Source organism: Physella acuta, unplaced genomic scaffold, assembly GCF_028476545.2.
Source record: "Physella acuta isolate Inbredline_101_S28 unplaced genomic scaffold, ASM2847654v3 ptg000079l, whole genome shotgun sequence".
NCBI classification, from domain to species: Eukaryota; Metazoa; Mollusca; class Gastropoda; family Physidae; genus Physella; species Physella acuta.
The window spans coordinates 1957564-1975016 of record NW_026731599.1 but is presented as its reverse complement, the minus strand read 5'-3'; the positions used below and the strand labels follow the sequence as shown (position 1 = coordinate 1975016).

The 17453-nt window shown below is 36.4% G+C and overlaps 1 protein-coding gene across 7 annotated transcripts; it reads right to left on the bottom strand.

Moving 5' to 3' along the window:
• Nucleotides 1-896: 896 nt before the first annotated feature.
• Nucleotides 897-17437, bottom strand: LOC131956634 (dual specificity mitogen-activated protein kinase kinase 5). 7 transcript variants are annotated; one of them, XR_009388973.1, is made up of 21 exons: nucleotides 17096-17437; nucleotides 16515-16714; nucleotides 14288-14336; nucleotides 13674-13741; nucleotides 13393-13462; nucleotides 12662-12702; nucleotides 12163-12218; nucleotides 11672-11773; nucleotides 10963-11002; nucleotides 10523-10591; nucleotides 10093-10174; nucleotides 9272-9382; nucleotides 8741-8814; nucleotides 8075-8125; nucleotides 7760-7831; nucleotides 5587-5616; nucleotides 5308-5376; nucleotides 3991-4052; nucleotides 3217-3262; nucleotides 1394-2895; nucleotides 897-1357 (listed from the first exon to the last, which is right to left on the bottom strand). XR_009388973.1 is itself a non-coding variant. In XM_059321163.1 (20 exons), the coding sequence occupies exons 2-20, from the start codon at nucleotides 16611-16613 to the stop codon at nucleotides 2809-2811; spliced, it is 1278 nt and encodes a 425-aa protein (XP_059177146.1). In that variant the 5' UTR covers nucleotides 16614-16714; nucleotides 17096-17437; the 3' UTR covers nucleotides 897-2808. The 7 variants fall into 7 exon arrangements, 2 of the variants coding, with proteins under 2 accessions (XP_059177146.1, XP_059177154.1); XR_009388974.1 differs by having other exon boundaries at nucleotides 897-1795; nucleotides 1868-2895; XR_009388977.1 differs by having other exon boundaries at nucleotides 897-1758; nucleotides 1868-2895.
• Between the last annotated feature and the right edge of the window lie 16 nt (nucleotides 17438-17453).

Here is a 17453-nt window from a genome sequence, read left to right as displayed (position 1 = left end):
ATGCTTTTAGAGTAGTCAGATGTATAGCAGAGATCATGCTTTTAGTCAGATGTATAGAAGAGATCATGCTTTTAGAGTAGTCAGATGTATAGCAGAGATCATGCTTTTAGAGTAGTCAGATGTATAGAAGAGATCATGCTTTTAGAGTAGTCAGATGTATAGCAGAGATCATGCTTTTAGAGTAGTCAGATGTATAGTAGAGATCATGCTTTTAGAGTAGTCAGATGTATAGCAGAGATCATGCTTTTAGAGTAGTCAGATCTATAGAAGAGATCATGCTTTTAGAGTAGTCAGATGTATAGAAAAGATCATGCTTTTAGAGTAATCAGATGTATAGAAGAGATCATGCTTTTAGAGTAGTCAGATGTATAGAAGAGATCATGCTTTTAGTCAGATGTATAGAAGAGATCATGCTTTTAGAGTAGTCAGATGTATAGAAGAGATCATGCTTTTAGAGTAGTCAGATGTATAGAAGAGATCATGCTTTTAGAGTAGTCAGATGTATAGAAGAGATCATGCTTTTAGAGTAGTCAGATGTATAGAAGAGATCATGCTTTTACAGTAGTCAGATGTATAGAAGAGATCATGCTTTTAGAGTAGTCAGATGTATAGAAAAGATCATGCTTTTAGAGTAGTCAGATGTATAGAAGATATCATGCTTTTAGAGTAGTCAGATGTATAGCAGAGATCATGCTTTTAGAGTAGTCAGATGTATAGAAGAGATCATGCTTTTAGAGTAGTCAGATGTATAGAAGAGATCATGCTTTTAGAGTAGTCAGATGTATAGAAGAGATCATGCTTTTAGAGTAGTCAGATGTATAGAAGAGATCATAATTACTTCTGATCTTTGTGTATCCAGCTATGCGTGGCATAAAAAAAAGAGACAGAAACAGAAAGATTGTGTAGCTGTAATTTATGTTCAACAAAAAAAGATATGTGGAAGATTTTAAGAGCTGGCCTCATCAACATAATGAATAAACACCAGGCCATATAGAGGCTTTCAAGCCCACATTTGATACATCTCATCAAACCACACCAGCCCACATTTGATACATCTCATCAAACCACATCAGCCCACATTTGATACATCTCATCAAACCTTCACATCAGCCCACATTTGATACATCTCATCAAACCTTCACATCAGCCCACATTTGATACATCTCATCAAACCTTCACATCAGCCCACATTTGATACATCTCATCAAACCTTCACATCAGCCCACATTTGATACATCTCATCAAACCTTCACATCAGCCCACATTTGATACATCTCATCAAACCTTCACATCAGCCCACATTTGTACATCTCATCAAACCTTCACATCAGCCCACATTTGATACATCTCATCAAACCTTCACATGAGCCCACATTTGTACATCTGATCAAACCTTCACACCAGCCCACATTTGATACATCTCATCAAACCTTCACACCAGCCCACATTTGTACGTCTCATCAAACCTTCACACCAGCCCACATTTGTACATCTCATCAAACCTTCACACCAGCCCACATTTGATACATCTCATCAAACCTTCACATCAGCCCACATTTGTACGTCTCATCAAACCTTCACATCAGCCCACATTTGATACATCTCATCAAACCTTCACACCAGCCCACATTTGTACATCTCATCAAACCTTCACATCAGCCCACATTTGTACATCTCATCAAACCTTCACACCAGCCCACATTTGATACATCTCATCAAACCTTCACACCAGCCCACATTTGATACATCTCATCAAACCTTCACATCAGCCCACATTTGATACATCTCATCAAACCTTCACACCAGCCCACATTTGTACATCTCATCAAGCCTTCACATCAGCCCACATTTGTACATGTCATCAAACCTTCACACCAGCCCACATTTGATACATCTGATCAAACCTTCAGGCTGGTAGGAGAACCAACCATCAAAAAAATGTTGCTACACAGTCTCAGAATAACACATTTCAAACACCATGGAAGATAAATAAAATTCCATGGAGTCTTCTCAACTTAAGCCTTGACATCTACAATTGTAAAATGTTTCAGTTCTTTAAGGCAAATGTATGAAAATTGAATTGTATAATAGAACAATGTGGGAGGAGGGGAGGTGTCATTGATAAACTGCCAAAGTATGTAAACAACACATACTCTATCACCACATCACATACACTACCACTTCAAGTACTTATGACATAAATTACCACCCCATATTACAATTACATGTTCACATATTATATCAACTAAAAATAAAACAATTTCAAATTTCAAAGACATTTTTCAATCACAAATTTTTTTTTCCCAATATTTTATCAATTAAAATTTACATGAATAAATACACTGTTAGCCACACTTAATTTAATTGAAAAACTTTGAGGTAAAGTGTGAAGAAGTTGCCTATGTAACTATAGTAACCCTGTGGTTGGCCCCAATCTAGTTGACTATCAATTCAGTCTATACCTTAACTACTAGATATATACAACTCAATCAATGCACAGTAATTATTTCATTCATCTTTTAACCTGTAACTCAACATTGTAAAAATATTTAAACAAAAATACAGAATGGATATGATAGCATCTAGTGGCACTTAGTTTTTCTCTCCGAGGAACCATCTCTGCTAGGATGACTTGACCTTTTCAAGTCCCTGTGGAGCACCACCCCCCCACAGGACTTTGGGCCAGCTCAGGCTTCTCCTTCCACTGTCCTTATCCAGGATTGTTTAGGCTGTCCCACTTTACCCTTGGGGGTTCCAACACCTGCCTCACTATAGTTGCCTCCACTTTCATCTTCTGATATGAATGCTCTATATGATCTTGTTTTTTCTCTGAGATACCATTTCTGATATGATGGACTGGTCTATATGATCTTGTTTTTTCATAAAAGGATGGCTCTTAAAAATGAGAGAAAATAAGTGTCAGTAATTTTACAGTGTCTGTTTAGGTGGGGATGGAAAAAAAGTTAATAAATCAAACTAAAATCTTATCTAAGCTTAGAAATGAGAGTGAATTGTTTGATTAGAGTCGTCTTATCTAAGCTAAGAAATGAGAGTGAATTGTTTGATTAAAGTCATCTTATCTAGGCTTAGAAATGAGAGTGAATTGTTTGATTAAAGTCGTCTTATCTAAGCTAAGAAATGAGAGTGAATTGTTTGATTAAAGTCGTCTTATCTAAGCTTAGAAATGAGAGTATGTAAGTGGATATCATCACATACCAGAAGGTCTTGTTCTGAGAGCCTTAGGTCAGGAACTTTCTGTAGGCTGTGAGGGGAACATCAAGTGGAAGACATGATGAGAGTGTGAGAACAACTGGACAACAGGACTCAAATATGGCTAGATGACTAACTGGCTGGATGACTGACTGGCTACATGACTAACTGGCTGGATGACTAACTGGCTGGATGACTAACTGGCTGGATGACTAACTGGCTAGATGACTTACTGACTGGCTAGATGAGTAACTGGCTAGATGAGTAACTGGCTGGATGACTAACTGACTGACTAGATGACTAACTGGCTGGATGACTAACTGGCTATATGACTAACTGGCTGGATGACTAACTGGCTAGATGACTAACTGGCTAGATGACTAACTGGCTAGATGACTAACTGGCTAGATGACTAACTGGTTAGATGACTAAATGGCTAGATGACTAATTGGCTAGATGACTAACTGGCTAGGTGACTAACTGGCTAGGTGACTAACTGGCTAGGTGACTAACTGGTTGGATGACTAACTGGCTAGGTGACTAACTGGCTGGATGACTAACTGGCTAGATGACTAACAGACATACCACAACTGGACATTAGGCTACAGTCAGACATACCACAACTGGACATTAGGCCACAGTCAGACATACCAAAACTGGACATTAGGCTACAGTCAGACATACCACAACTGGACATTAGGCCACAGTCAAACATACCACAACTGGACATTAGGCCACAGTCAGACATACCACAACTGGACATTAGGCAAATAAACTGACCATCTCTGAACAAAATCAATCAACTCCAAGGAAAAATTTTCTTCTGGAAGTCTTAAGGTTGGCTGAAAGGTCAAACAGAATTCAACATTAAAATCAAAACAATCTTTTCAAGTCCCAGCTATTGTCTTTAACATTTCTGTCCCCAGCTATTGTCTTTAACTTTAACTTTTCTGTCCCCAGCTATTGTCTTTAACTTTTCTGTCCCCAGCTATTGTCTTTAACTTTAACTTTTCTGTCCCCAGCTATTGTCTTTAACTTTAACTTTTCTGTCCCCAGCTATTGTCTTTAACTTTAACTTTTCTGTCCCCAGCTATAGTCTATAACTTTAACTTTTCTGTCCCCAGCTATTGTCTTTAACTTTAACTTTTCTGTCCCCAGCTATTGTCTTTAACTTTAACTTTTCTGTCCCCAGCTATTGTCTTTAACTTTAACTTTTCTGTCCCCAGCTATAGTCTATAACTTTAACTTTTCTGTCCCCAGCTATTGTCTTTAACTTTAACTTTTCTGTCCCCAGCTATAGTCTATAACTTTAACTTTTCTGTCCCCAGCAATTGTCTTTAACTTTTCTGTCCCCAGCTATTGTCTTTAAATTTTCTGTCCCCAGCTTTTGTCTTTAACTTTTCTGTCCCCAGCTTTTGTCTTTAACTTTTCTGTCCCCAGCTTTTGTCTTTAACTTTTCTGTCCCCAGCTATTTGTCTTTAACTTTTCTGTCCCCAGCTATTTGTCTTTAACTTTTCTGTCCCCAGCTTTTGTCTTTAACTTTTCTGTCCCCAGCTATTGTCTTTAACTTTTCTGTCCCCAGCTTTTGTCTTTAACTTTTCTGTCCCCAGCTATTTGTCTTTAACTTTTCTGTCCCCAGCTATTGTCTTTAACTTTTCTGTCCCCAGCTTTTGTCTTTAACTTTTCTGTCCCCAGCTTTTGTCTTTAACTTTTCTGTCCCCAGCTATTTGTCTTTAACTTTTCTGTCCCCAGCTATTTGTCTTTAACTTTTCTGTCCCCAGCTATTTGTCTTTAACTTTTCTGTCCCCAGCTATTTGTCTTTAACTTTTCTGTCCCCAGCTATTGTCTTTAACTTTAACTTTTCTGTCCCCAGCTATTTGTCTTTAACTTTTCTGTCCCCAGCTATTTGTCTTTAACTTTTCTGTCCCCAGCTTTTGTCTTTAACTTTTCTGTCCCCAGCTATTTGTCTTTAACTTTTCTGTCCCCAGCTATTTGTCTTTAACTTTTCTGTCCCCAGCTATTGCCTTTAAATGAAGAATTTAAGTCTGCAACTTGATGCCGTTAAAACCCCAGTGACTTGCACAAACAATTTTTTACCTCGTTTATTATCAGATTCATCAGCTGAATGGGTTGAAGGCTAATTGAATTGTCAGCTGAATATTTCATCTAAAATTTGAATAAAGAGATTAGTTTAAAAACACATGCAACACTTAAAGAGCAATTTTAAAGAAGATTTTAAGTTATTTTTTTTTTAAACCTAAGATTTTAATGACATGAGCTGTTTTTAAATTGAAAGCTAAGATGTTTTTTTTTTTACATGTGTTTGTCACATCAACTATTTGGTTGTGGAAGGCGAAGATGAACAAAACTACCTACACTTAGAAAAGGCAGCTTGCCAGTGGCCAGCTGAAATATGCAACACAAAAATTTCTCTTAGGTTGGAGGAGCAACAATGGTGAAGGGGGTAAGGGGAGTTGGGGGAGGGTTTGGGGATTTCAGGGGAGGGTTAGGGGATTTTGGGGAGGGTTAGGGGATTTTGGGGAGGGTTAGGGGATTTTGGGGAGGGTTAGGGGATTTTGGGGAGGGTTAGGGGATTTTGGGGAGGGTTAGGGGATTTTGGGGAGGGTTAGGGGATTTTGGGGAGGGTTAGGGGATTTTGGGGAGGGTTAGGGGATTTCAGGGGAGGGTTAGGGGATTTCAGGGGAGGGTTAGGGGACTACATTACAGCAAGTTATGGTGTCACTGCATGAAATAGTGTCACATTGTTAGCACAAGTATATAATGGTCTCATATTGATACCACAAGTATATAATGGTCTCATATTGATACCACAAGTATATAATGGTCTCATATTGATACCACAAGTATATAATGGTCTCATATTGATACCACAAGTATATAATGGTCTCATATTGATACCACAAGTATATAATGGTCTCATATTGATACCACAAGTATATAATGGTCTCTAATTGATACCACAAGTATATAATGGTCTCATATTGATACCACAACTATATAATGGTCTCATATTGATACCACAAGTATATAATGGTCTCATATTGATACCACAAGTATATAATGGTCTCTAATTGATACCACAAGTATATAATGGTCTCATATTGATACCACAAGTATATAATGGTCTCATATTGATACCACAAGTATATAATGGTCTCATATTGATACCACAAGTATATAATGGTCTCATATTGATACCACAAGTATATAATGGTCTCATATTGATACCACAAATATATAATGGTCTCATATTGATACCACAAGTATATAATGGTCTCATATTGATACCACAAGTATATAATGGTCTCATATTGATACCACAAGTATATAATGGTCTCATATTGATACCACAAGTATATAATGGTCTCATATTGATACCACAAGTATATAATGGTCTCATATTGATACCACAAGTATATAATGGTCTCATATTGATACCACAAGTATATAATGGTCTCATATTGATACCACAAGTATATAATGGTCTCATATTGATACCACAAGTATATATTGGTCTCATATTGATACCACAAGTACATAATGGTCTCATATTGATACCACAAGTATATAATGGTCTCATATTGATACCACAAGTATATAATGGTCTCATATTGATACCACAAGTATATAATGGTCTCATATTGATACCACAAGTATATAATGGTCTCATATTGATACCACAAGTATATAATAGTCTCATATTGATACCACAAGTATATAATAGTCTCATATTGATACCACAAGTATATAATGGTCTCATATTGATACCACAAGTATATAATGGTCTCATATTGATACCACAGGTATATAAAGGTCTCGTATTGATACCACAAGTATATAATGGTCTCATATTGATACCACAAGTATATAATGGTCTCATATTGATACCACAAGTATATAATGGTCTCATATTGATACCACAAGTATATAAAGGTCTCATATTGATACCACAGGTATATAATGGTCTCATATTGATACCACAAGTATATAATGGTCTCATATTGATACCACAGGTATATAATGGTCTCATATTGATACCACAAGTATATAATGGTCTCATATTGATACCACAAGTATATAAAGGTCTCATATTGATACCACAGGTATATAATGGTCTCATATTGATACCACAAGTATATAATGGTCTCATATTGATACCACAAGTATATAATGGTCTCATATTGATACCACAAGTATATAATGGTCTCATATTGATACCACAAGTATACAATGGTCTCATATTGATACCACAAGTATATAATAGTCTCATATTGATACCACAAGTATATAATGGTCTCATATTGATACCACAAGTATATAATGGTCTCATATTGATACCACAAGTATATAATGGTCTCATATTGATACCACAAGTATATAATGGTCTCATATTGATACCACAAGTATATAATGGTCTCATATTGATACCACAAGTATATAATGGTCTCATATTGATACCACAAATATATAATGGTCTCATATTGATACCACAGGTATATAATGGCACTAGGAAAATGTCAGCGGCTACCTCAAACAAAGTGACACCAAAACTCCAGACTTCTGCAGGTTTACCATAGTCATGACCTTGAACTCTCTCAGGCTGAAACAAGAAATATCAACTGAAACAGGTAGATATGGACACAGGGGGTGCTTTCCTTTTTTACACCCATTCAACTTGATGGTAATGAAGTGATGATTTCAAGTTACAAACTCAATGTATGGATCATTCAGATTATTCACATTTCTGATCACACTTAAGTGACAAAGTCAATTAGTTTGATGATTAAGGTCATTCAAGTTTGTCATTAAAATGAAAGTAAGAGAGACAATGTGCTCAACCTACGGCCATGTAAACATTGGTACCCAGGAATGATGAGGCTATAGATTTCTCCAGCTGGGGACAAAACAAATCAGGGGATGTAACTCTCTCTCAGCATAACATTTGACTAGTGCATCAAAATATTTTAAGTGCTGATCCCAAAGTCAGTAAATTTAAATGTTACCTGTGTGCTGACCCCAAAATCAGTAAATTTAAATATTACCTGTGTGCTGACCCCAAAATCAGTAAATTTAAATGTTACCTGTGTGCTGACCCCAAAGTCACCAAATTTAAATGTTACCTGTGTGCTACCCCAAAGTCACCAAATTTAAATATTACCTGTGTGCTGACCCCAAAGTCACTAAATTTAAATATTACCTGTGTGCTGACCCCAAAGTCACCAAATTTAAATATTACCTGTGTGCTGACCCCAAAATCAGTAAATTTAAATATTACCTGTGTGCTGACCCCAAAGTCACCAAATTTAAATATTACCTGTGTGCTGACCCCAAAATCAGTAAATTTAAATGTTACCTGTGTGCTGACCCCAAAGTCACCAAATTTAAATATTACCTGTGTGCTGACCCCAAAGTCAGTAAATTTAAATGTTACCTGTGTGCTGACCCCAAAGTCACAAAATTTAAATATTACCTGTGTGCTGACCCCAAAATCAGTAAATTTAAATATTACCTGTGTGCTGACCCCAAAGTCACATAATTTCACCTGACCTGCAGTATTGACTAGTATGTTGTATGGCTTGATATCTGCAGGTTAAGAACATTGTCAATTATGTCACTTGTCAAATAGTTTTTTAGTCACTTAGCATTAGATACCTTAAATCTAAATTAACATTGATTTCAAGGGTAATAGCTGTGCAAGGATTGGGTCAAAAGTCCATGAGAATTCACAGTTTTACCCAGGATTCAGAATGTAAATTGAAATACACACACGCTCAAAACAGTTCCACACTGGACCTAAATAACTAAAATGGTTTGATGGCCTCTGTCTACACTTTTAACTAGCTCAAAACCGTTATACACTGGACCTAAATAACTAAAATGGTTTGATGGCCTCTGTCTACACTTTTAACTAGCTCAAAACCGTTATACACTGGACCTAAATAACTAAAATGGTTTGATGGCCTCTGTCTACACTTTTAACTAGCTCAAAACCGTTCCACACTGGACCTAAATAACTAAAATGGTTTGATGGCCTCCTCACCTCTATGTAAAATTTTCAGGTTCCACATGTAGAGCATGCCCTCTATAACACACAGGCTAATCTGGCCCAGCGCCCTCTCATGGACTGGCATGTAGCAGTCCAGTGAGCCACCTACAGACAACAACACAGGGTTAGCCAGCTGGTCAACTTACAGACAGCAACACAGGGTTAGCCAGCTGGTCAACTTACAGACAGCAACACAGGGTTAGCCAGCTGGTCAACTTACAGACAACAACACAGGGTTAGCCAGCTGGTCAACTTACAGACAGCAACACAGGGTTAGCCAGCTGGTCAACTTACAGACAACAACACAGGGTTAGCCAGCTGGTCAACTTACAGACAACAACACAGGGTTAGCCAGCTGGTCAACTTACAGACAACACCACAGGGTTAGCCAGCTGGTCAACTTACAGACAACACAGGGTTAGCCAGCTGGTCAACTTACAGACAACAACACAGGGTTAGCTAGCTGGTCAACTTACAGACAACACAGGGTTAGCCAGCTGGTCAACTTACAGACAACACAGGGTTAGCCAGCTGGTCAACTTACAGACAACAACACAGGGTTAGCCAGCTGGTCAACTTACAGACAACAACACAGGGTTAGCCAGCTGGTCAGTTTATGAAAGTCTTAAATAGCCCTTTTCACTCTTTTTATGAATGAGTAGATTAGATGGATGAAATGTCCTTAAAATAGTCCTACAGATGTTAATGACAAGTAAAACAATCCTTGAATATTTCTGTGCAATTTGTTGGAATACTTGAAGACCATCACTAGTTACTAGTAAAGTACATTTACACAGTAAAATTTTAAAACCTACCATCCATAAATTCTGTACATATAGACACGCGGTTCTCGTAGAAAAAAGCACCATAGAAGGATATTATCATGCGGGAATCACACTGGGGACAAGAGGAAAGATGTCATTTAGCTCAGTGACTGATACACTAGGGACAAGAGGAAAGATGTCATTTAGCTCAGTGACTGATACACTAGGGACAAGAGGAAAGATGTCATTTAGCTCAGTGACTGATACACTAGGGACAAGAGGAAAGATGTCATTTAGCTCAGTGACTGATACACTAGGGACAAGAGGAAAGATGTCATTTAGCTCATTGAATGATCACATAGTCATCATTTTTATAGTGGGGATTTATTTGAGCACTGCGACATTGCTTTTATCAACATCCAAAGCATAATTCATTGCCCTGAATAAGAGAAGAAAAACTTGATAGCAACAAGACACTCACCTTGTACAGGATTTCCAGTTCTGAAATGATCTGTTTTTGTACTTCTACTGTTATGTCTAATAATATTTCCTGTAGAAAGATAACAATTTTTTTCATGGTCACTTATTAGCTTTGATATATTTTATTGTCTTGAAACTAAAAGATATCATTGTTTATGGTTATGATTAACGCCAGTGTACAAGATCTACAGTTGGTTTAGTGTAACAACATTGGTTTAGTGTACAAGATCTAGAGCACTGTGACAACATTGGTTTAGTGTACAAGAACCACAAGAATGAGGCTCATCCTTATATTCCACTGTGCTGTTTACTCAGGTGGGCTCAAGTTAAAAGAAGGACAGAGAAGATAATTAACACATAGGACACAAAAGTTAGCAAATACCAGACGGGGGGGGGGGGGGGGGTAAAATAAGAATTAGACTGGTAGAGGTTAAGATTTACCTTGACAGCCAAAACTTGCTTCGTAGGTTTATGAATAGCCCTGAAATATAAAGCAAGTATATCAACATATGACAAGTTCTGTTAGTTAACAACAGGAGTTTATTGAGGTCAACATCTGGACAACTATCACATTAATGGCATCAACATCTTGACAACTTTATCACATTAATGGGGTCAACATCTGGACAACTTTATTACATTAATGGCATCAACATCTTGACAACTTTATCACATTAATGGGGTCAACATCTGGACAACTTTATCACATTAATGGCATCAACATCTTGACAACTTTATCACATTAATGGGGTCAACATCTGGACAACTTTATCACATTAATGGGGTCAACATCTGGACAACTTTATTACATTAATGGGGTCAACATCTGGACAACTTTATCACATTAATGGGGTCAACATCTGGACAACTTTATCACATTAATGGGGTCAACATCTGGACAACTTTATTACATTAATGGCATCAACATCTTGACAACTTTATCACATTAATGGGGTCAACATCTGGACAACTTTATCACATTAATGGCATCAACATCTTGACAACTTTATCACATTAATGGGGTCAACATCTGGACAACTTTATCACATTAATGGGGTCAACATCTGGACAACTTTATTACATTAATGGGGTCAACATCTGGACAACTATCACTTTAAGGTGGAAGGAGATGAGCAAGTTTAAAGCTTACCTATAGACCTTCCCTCCATTTCCTAAGCCTAATATTTCAGCGTAATGTAATGATTCTTTGGTGATATTCCCACAGCTGAGAATCCTCTCAATGCCATTAGGTCTGGAACAAAAGCACATCATTCATAGAAACTGGTCTAGGTAATATCAGAATCTACCAGCAATACAGAGGTATATTCTCAACAACTGTAACTTTACATATCCCAATGTGTAGTTTGAACTTAAAACTGTAACTTTACATATCCCAATGTGTAGTTTAAAACTTCATGTCTGATGGAATATTGCCCCCACAACTAAGCTAGTTAGAGCAGTAAAAATGTATCAGTGTAAAATGACTAACCTTGCCACAGGATAATGTATCAGTGTAAAACGACTAACCTTGCCACAGGATAATGTATCAGTGTAAAACGACTAACCTTGCCACAGGATAATGTATCAGTGTAAAATGACTAACCTTGCCACAGGATAATGTATCAGTGTAAAACGACTAACCTTGCCACAGGATGCTGCGTCTCAGCCTTTTCCTCTGTCTGACTGCCGGTTCTGATCTGCAGCAAAATCATTCAACATATCTTTAGCTCTCTGACATTTTCATTCAACATATCTTTAGCTCTCTGGTTTTTATTTAAAAAATTAATTACGTGCTCTATACAAGTATTAAAAACCCCAAGAATCTGATATTTATGTACAGTTTAAATATTAAATTAAGTAATCCTTTTTATTGAAAATTCACCTAGCATAATTCATCAACCTCTGAAGATTGGCTACACCAAAAACTATATCATTTTAGATCTTATAATGCAATCGTCTATAACAGGTCTAAATTATGTATGATGAGTTTGCAAAAAAAAATATGTTGAGATAGTAGAATTGAAGCAGTTGTATCATGTATGTTATAGACTACAAACACATGACTACAATTGAAATACGTGATAGTAGAATACAGGCAACAGTACCATATATTATGTAATAAACACATGCCTACACTTACTTTCAAACCATGAATATTTCTGTTCTGTGGTGTCTTTGGGTCTGGAATTATTTACAATGTAAAATTAAACCGCAAGTTTTTATAAAATTCTGCCCTGATAAATTATGGTAACCAAATTTTAAAAAGCAACAGTAAGATATATCAGTGGTGTCACTAGGTTGGGTGTCACCTGGTACAGTAACTGATGGTGTCAACACCCCGTCCAACAATTTAGCATTTATTATTTGGTGTCACCCCCCTCCCCCTACTATCTGATTATTTGAACACAACAGAGCATTGTTTGAAATTTTACAATTTTTGGAAAGTGGACTACTAGTTGAGCTGTTTTCATACACTATGCTTAAAATCCGTTGGCCTTCTCATTGTTGGCAAAACAAAACAAAATGGATCAGCAGAAAAGCTTTCAGATTTCTTATTTTAAGAGAATAAAATTGTCAATCAGCTGCAAATTTTTCTCAACTAGAAAAGTGGAATTCTGTAACAGAGTTGATAAGTGATATCTCCATTGTTTGTCACCAAAGGCCTATGATGGTGGCATCATTACACAATACAGTGATGTTGACATCATTAAACAATACAGTGGTGTTGACATCATTAAACAATACAGTGATGTTGACATCATTAAACAATACAGTGATGTTGACATCATTAAACAGTACAGTGATGTTGACATCATTAAACAGTACCATAAAGCAAAAACTTATAAACTATTAAAAACCAAAAAGACTCACGTTTGGGGAAAATTATCAAGGGTGGAAAAAGTCCTCTAGCTCGATCTTCATCACTCAACTCACTGAAGTACTTTAAAACAAGTATTGGAAACAGATTATAATAGTGTTAGATTTAGCTCTAACTAAATCAACTTCTGCTTACAGGACAGTCTTGCTGCTATCTAAAGTGAATAATACAAATACAAAAGGCTGCTAAACACTGACAGAGCTGGCCTATTCAACCTGACACCAGGCAACCTCTCAGCCAACATGGAAACAGAAAACCAGTGCACATAACTTACGTTATAAAACATATTTCTCATATCATCATCAGATCGAACAGTAATTCTGTCGCCATCTTCATCCTCATCTACAAAAGCAATATATGGTAAAAGTGAATCTCTAAAATGTTATACTCAATTTTCATATTTTTCAAAATTTAATAGCTGCTTAAGTGTTAATCATGTTAACTATTTTAATGGGTTATTCTTAGTCATTATAGCTCTGGTTAAATAATCAACAGGTTTGTTTTCTAAGTTCAAGTACTCTTAAGATATGTGTTGCTAAATACCAGCAACAGCATTTGTTGCCAACTACCAACTACATCACATCTGGCTAAATACCAACCACACTCAATGTGGCTAACTGCCAACTACATCACATGTGGCTAATAACCAACTACATCACATCTGGCTAAATACCAACCACACTCAATGTCGCTAACTGCCAACTACATCACATGTGGCTAATAACCAACCACACTCAATGTGGCTAACTGCCAACTACATCACATGTGGCTAATAACCAACTACATCACATCTGGCTAAATACCAACCACACTCAATGTGGCTAAATACCAACTACATCACATGTGGCTAATCACTATGTAAACTTTTCTTTAAAAAAAAAAACTCACATTCAAAGGCTGTATGAGAGGCATGTGGCATTATTTGTGAGAAGACCTCCTGTAAAATAATGTTAAAAATTATGTTGGTGCAACATGGTGAGGTAGGTTTTTTCTAGCAGTAAAACTATCCATAAACTTGACTTTTAGCAGTACAGCTGTGTTTTACTATCCATAAACTTGACTTTTAAGAGTACAGAATGGTTACTTGAGCCAATTCAACTTCTCCCCCGCGAGAAAACAGAAGTGTGGACTAGAATATTACACTGACTAAAACACTTGAGCAATTATGCTGTGAAGTTTACAATGAAATAACCTCTTTAATTCACTATTGCTACATAAGAAAGCACAGGAAAAGGACATATTTCAGTGTGTGTTAATAGAATACACACATCATGAAAATCTGGAAGAAAAAAATAATTTGAAATGTGGAAAATGTCTGCAAAAGTGTTACTCGAGGGTTATGTACTCATACTTTCTACATTCCACCTTGTGACCTACACATACTTTCTACATTCCACCTTGTGACCTACACATACTTTCTACATTCCACCTTGTGACCTACACATACTTTCTACATTCCACCTTGTGATTCTATTATTGTGGTACCATCTGACACTGGTATAACACATACTTTATACATTCCACCTTGTGACCTACTCATACTTTTTACATTCCACCTTGTGACCTACTCATACTTTTTACATTCCACCTTGTGACCTACTCATACTTTTTACATTCCACCTTGTGATTCTATTATTGTGGTACCATCTGACACTGGTATAACACATACTTTATACATTCCACCTTGTGACCTACTCATACTTTTTACATTCCACCTTGTGACCTACTCATACTTTTTACATTCCACCTTGTGACCTACTCATACTTTTTACATTCCACCTTGTGATTCTATTATTGTGGTACCATCTGACACTGGTATAACACATACTTTTTACATTCCACCTTGTGACCTACTCATACTTTTTACATTCCACCTTGTGATTCTATTATTGTGGTACCATCTGACACTGGTATAACACATACTTTTTACATTCCACCTTGTGACCTACTCATACTTTTTACATTCCACCTTGTGACCTACTCATACTTTTTACATTCCACCTTGTGACCTACTCATACTTTCTACATTCCACCTTGTGACCTACTCATACTTTCTACATTCCACCTTGTGACCTACTCATACTTTCTACATTCCACCTTGTGACCTACTCATACTTTCTACATTCCACCTTGTGACCTACTCATACTTTCTACATTCCACCTTGTGACCAACTCATACTTTTTACATTCCACCTTGTGACCTACTCATACTTTCTACATTCCACCTTGTGACCTACTCATACTTTCTACATTCCACCTTGTGACCAACTCATACTTTTTACATTCCACCTTGTGACCTACTCATACTTTCTACATTCCACCTTGTGACCTACTCATACTTTCTACATTCCACCTTGTGACCTACTCATACTTTTTACATTCCACCTTGTGACCTACTCATACTTTCTACATTCCACCTTGTGATTCTATTATTGTGGTACTATCTGACACTGGTTTAACAACACATACTCCCAAACTGCTTATCTCATGGATCAGAAGGTTACATGTGAAATGGGTCAAAGGTCAAACATATTTCTTGATTTGTTTGACATAGCTGTAAACAATGCTCATTGCATTCATATGCAAATGAGGCAGGAATTCAAACCTGAATATAATGTGACATATAATAGTGAAAGAACATGATCTCATAAATCCTTCAAGAATCACCTAACATTACCTAAATCACTAGTGTAAGGACATGATCTCCTGAAATCACTTGCTAAGTTTATTCAATCAGTGCTGTGACACACTTGTAGCTTTTCTCAACAGATATTGATGATTTAAGTGAACTGAATAACAGCACAATTATAGACAGCATAGGCAAAAGGATGCAGAGTTTTAATTAGTTGTTTAATTATTTTATTTTTAACTAACACATTCATTACGTTGATCGTTTGTTATCATTGTATAAAGTAAAATGTTGCCTTTGGATGCGTCAGACCTCAAGGTTAAATAAAACTAGTCAGATGTGGCAGCTCCCCACCCCCCTTAAAGGCTGTAGCTCTTTAAACTTTAATAAGCATAATGACAAAAATCAGGCTGACAAAATAAATACTAAATAGGACCATAGAGCCTACTTTTAAATTTAAAAGTTTGTATTAGTTTTTTTGCTTACTAATGTTTGCAAAAAGGTAACTTCGTCTGGTTTCACCATCCAGTCCATATCCTGATTGTTTTCTGATCTTATGCGGATTGTAAACGGAGGGTCTGTCATTTTTATTTTACCAGATCTAGAGTGGTGGAGTCTTTAGAGACTCAGATAGTTAGTGGATGAGTCTCTCTCTCTCAGCGTGACTGCTGCTAGTGAATCTTGGTCTAAGAAAATTATATTTTAAATAAATTACTTTTCTAGATTTATTGAATTCATTTTTTTTTGTACCTGTTTTGCTAGACTAGAGTGAAAAAGTCTATTTCTTAGGCCTAGGCCCTACTTCTTTCTTATTAATTTACAATTAGATCTAGAATCTAGATCCAGATTGAACTAGAATCTAGTTATTAGTTAGTTAAGTATATCATAAGTATAAGTACTAGATTCTAGATCTAGATCTAGTATTCTAGATTCTGTACATGTAGGCCTAACTAAATATCATAGGCCTACATATTACATAACATAATATTCACTTTGTGTAGTATAGTTATAGTATAGTACTATAGTTAATTAGTTATTAGTTAAGTAAGTTAAAGTAAAGTATTTACTATTTATTTTAGTAGGCCTAGAGTCTACATCATAAGAAATTATAAAAATTAAATTAGGCCTAGCCTAGGCCTATTCAATTCATGAATTAAAATAGTGCCCGATGCTATTTTTATTAAGAAGCTAACATTATGAACATCATCATTCATTAAGCTAGATCAAGTATACTAGATCTAGAATCTATGTAGATCTATAGATCAGGATTAGACCGATCTAGAATAGGATCTAGATCTAGATTCTAGGTCTGGACTCTAGATCGAGAATCTAGATTTAGATCTAGAAGATCGAGATTTTCTAAGGCCTAAATCAGACTAAGTCACTAAATCTAGATTCTAGTAAATAGAGTTGACCAAATGCATT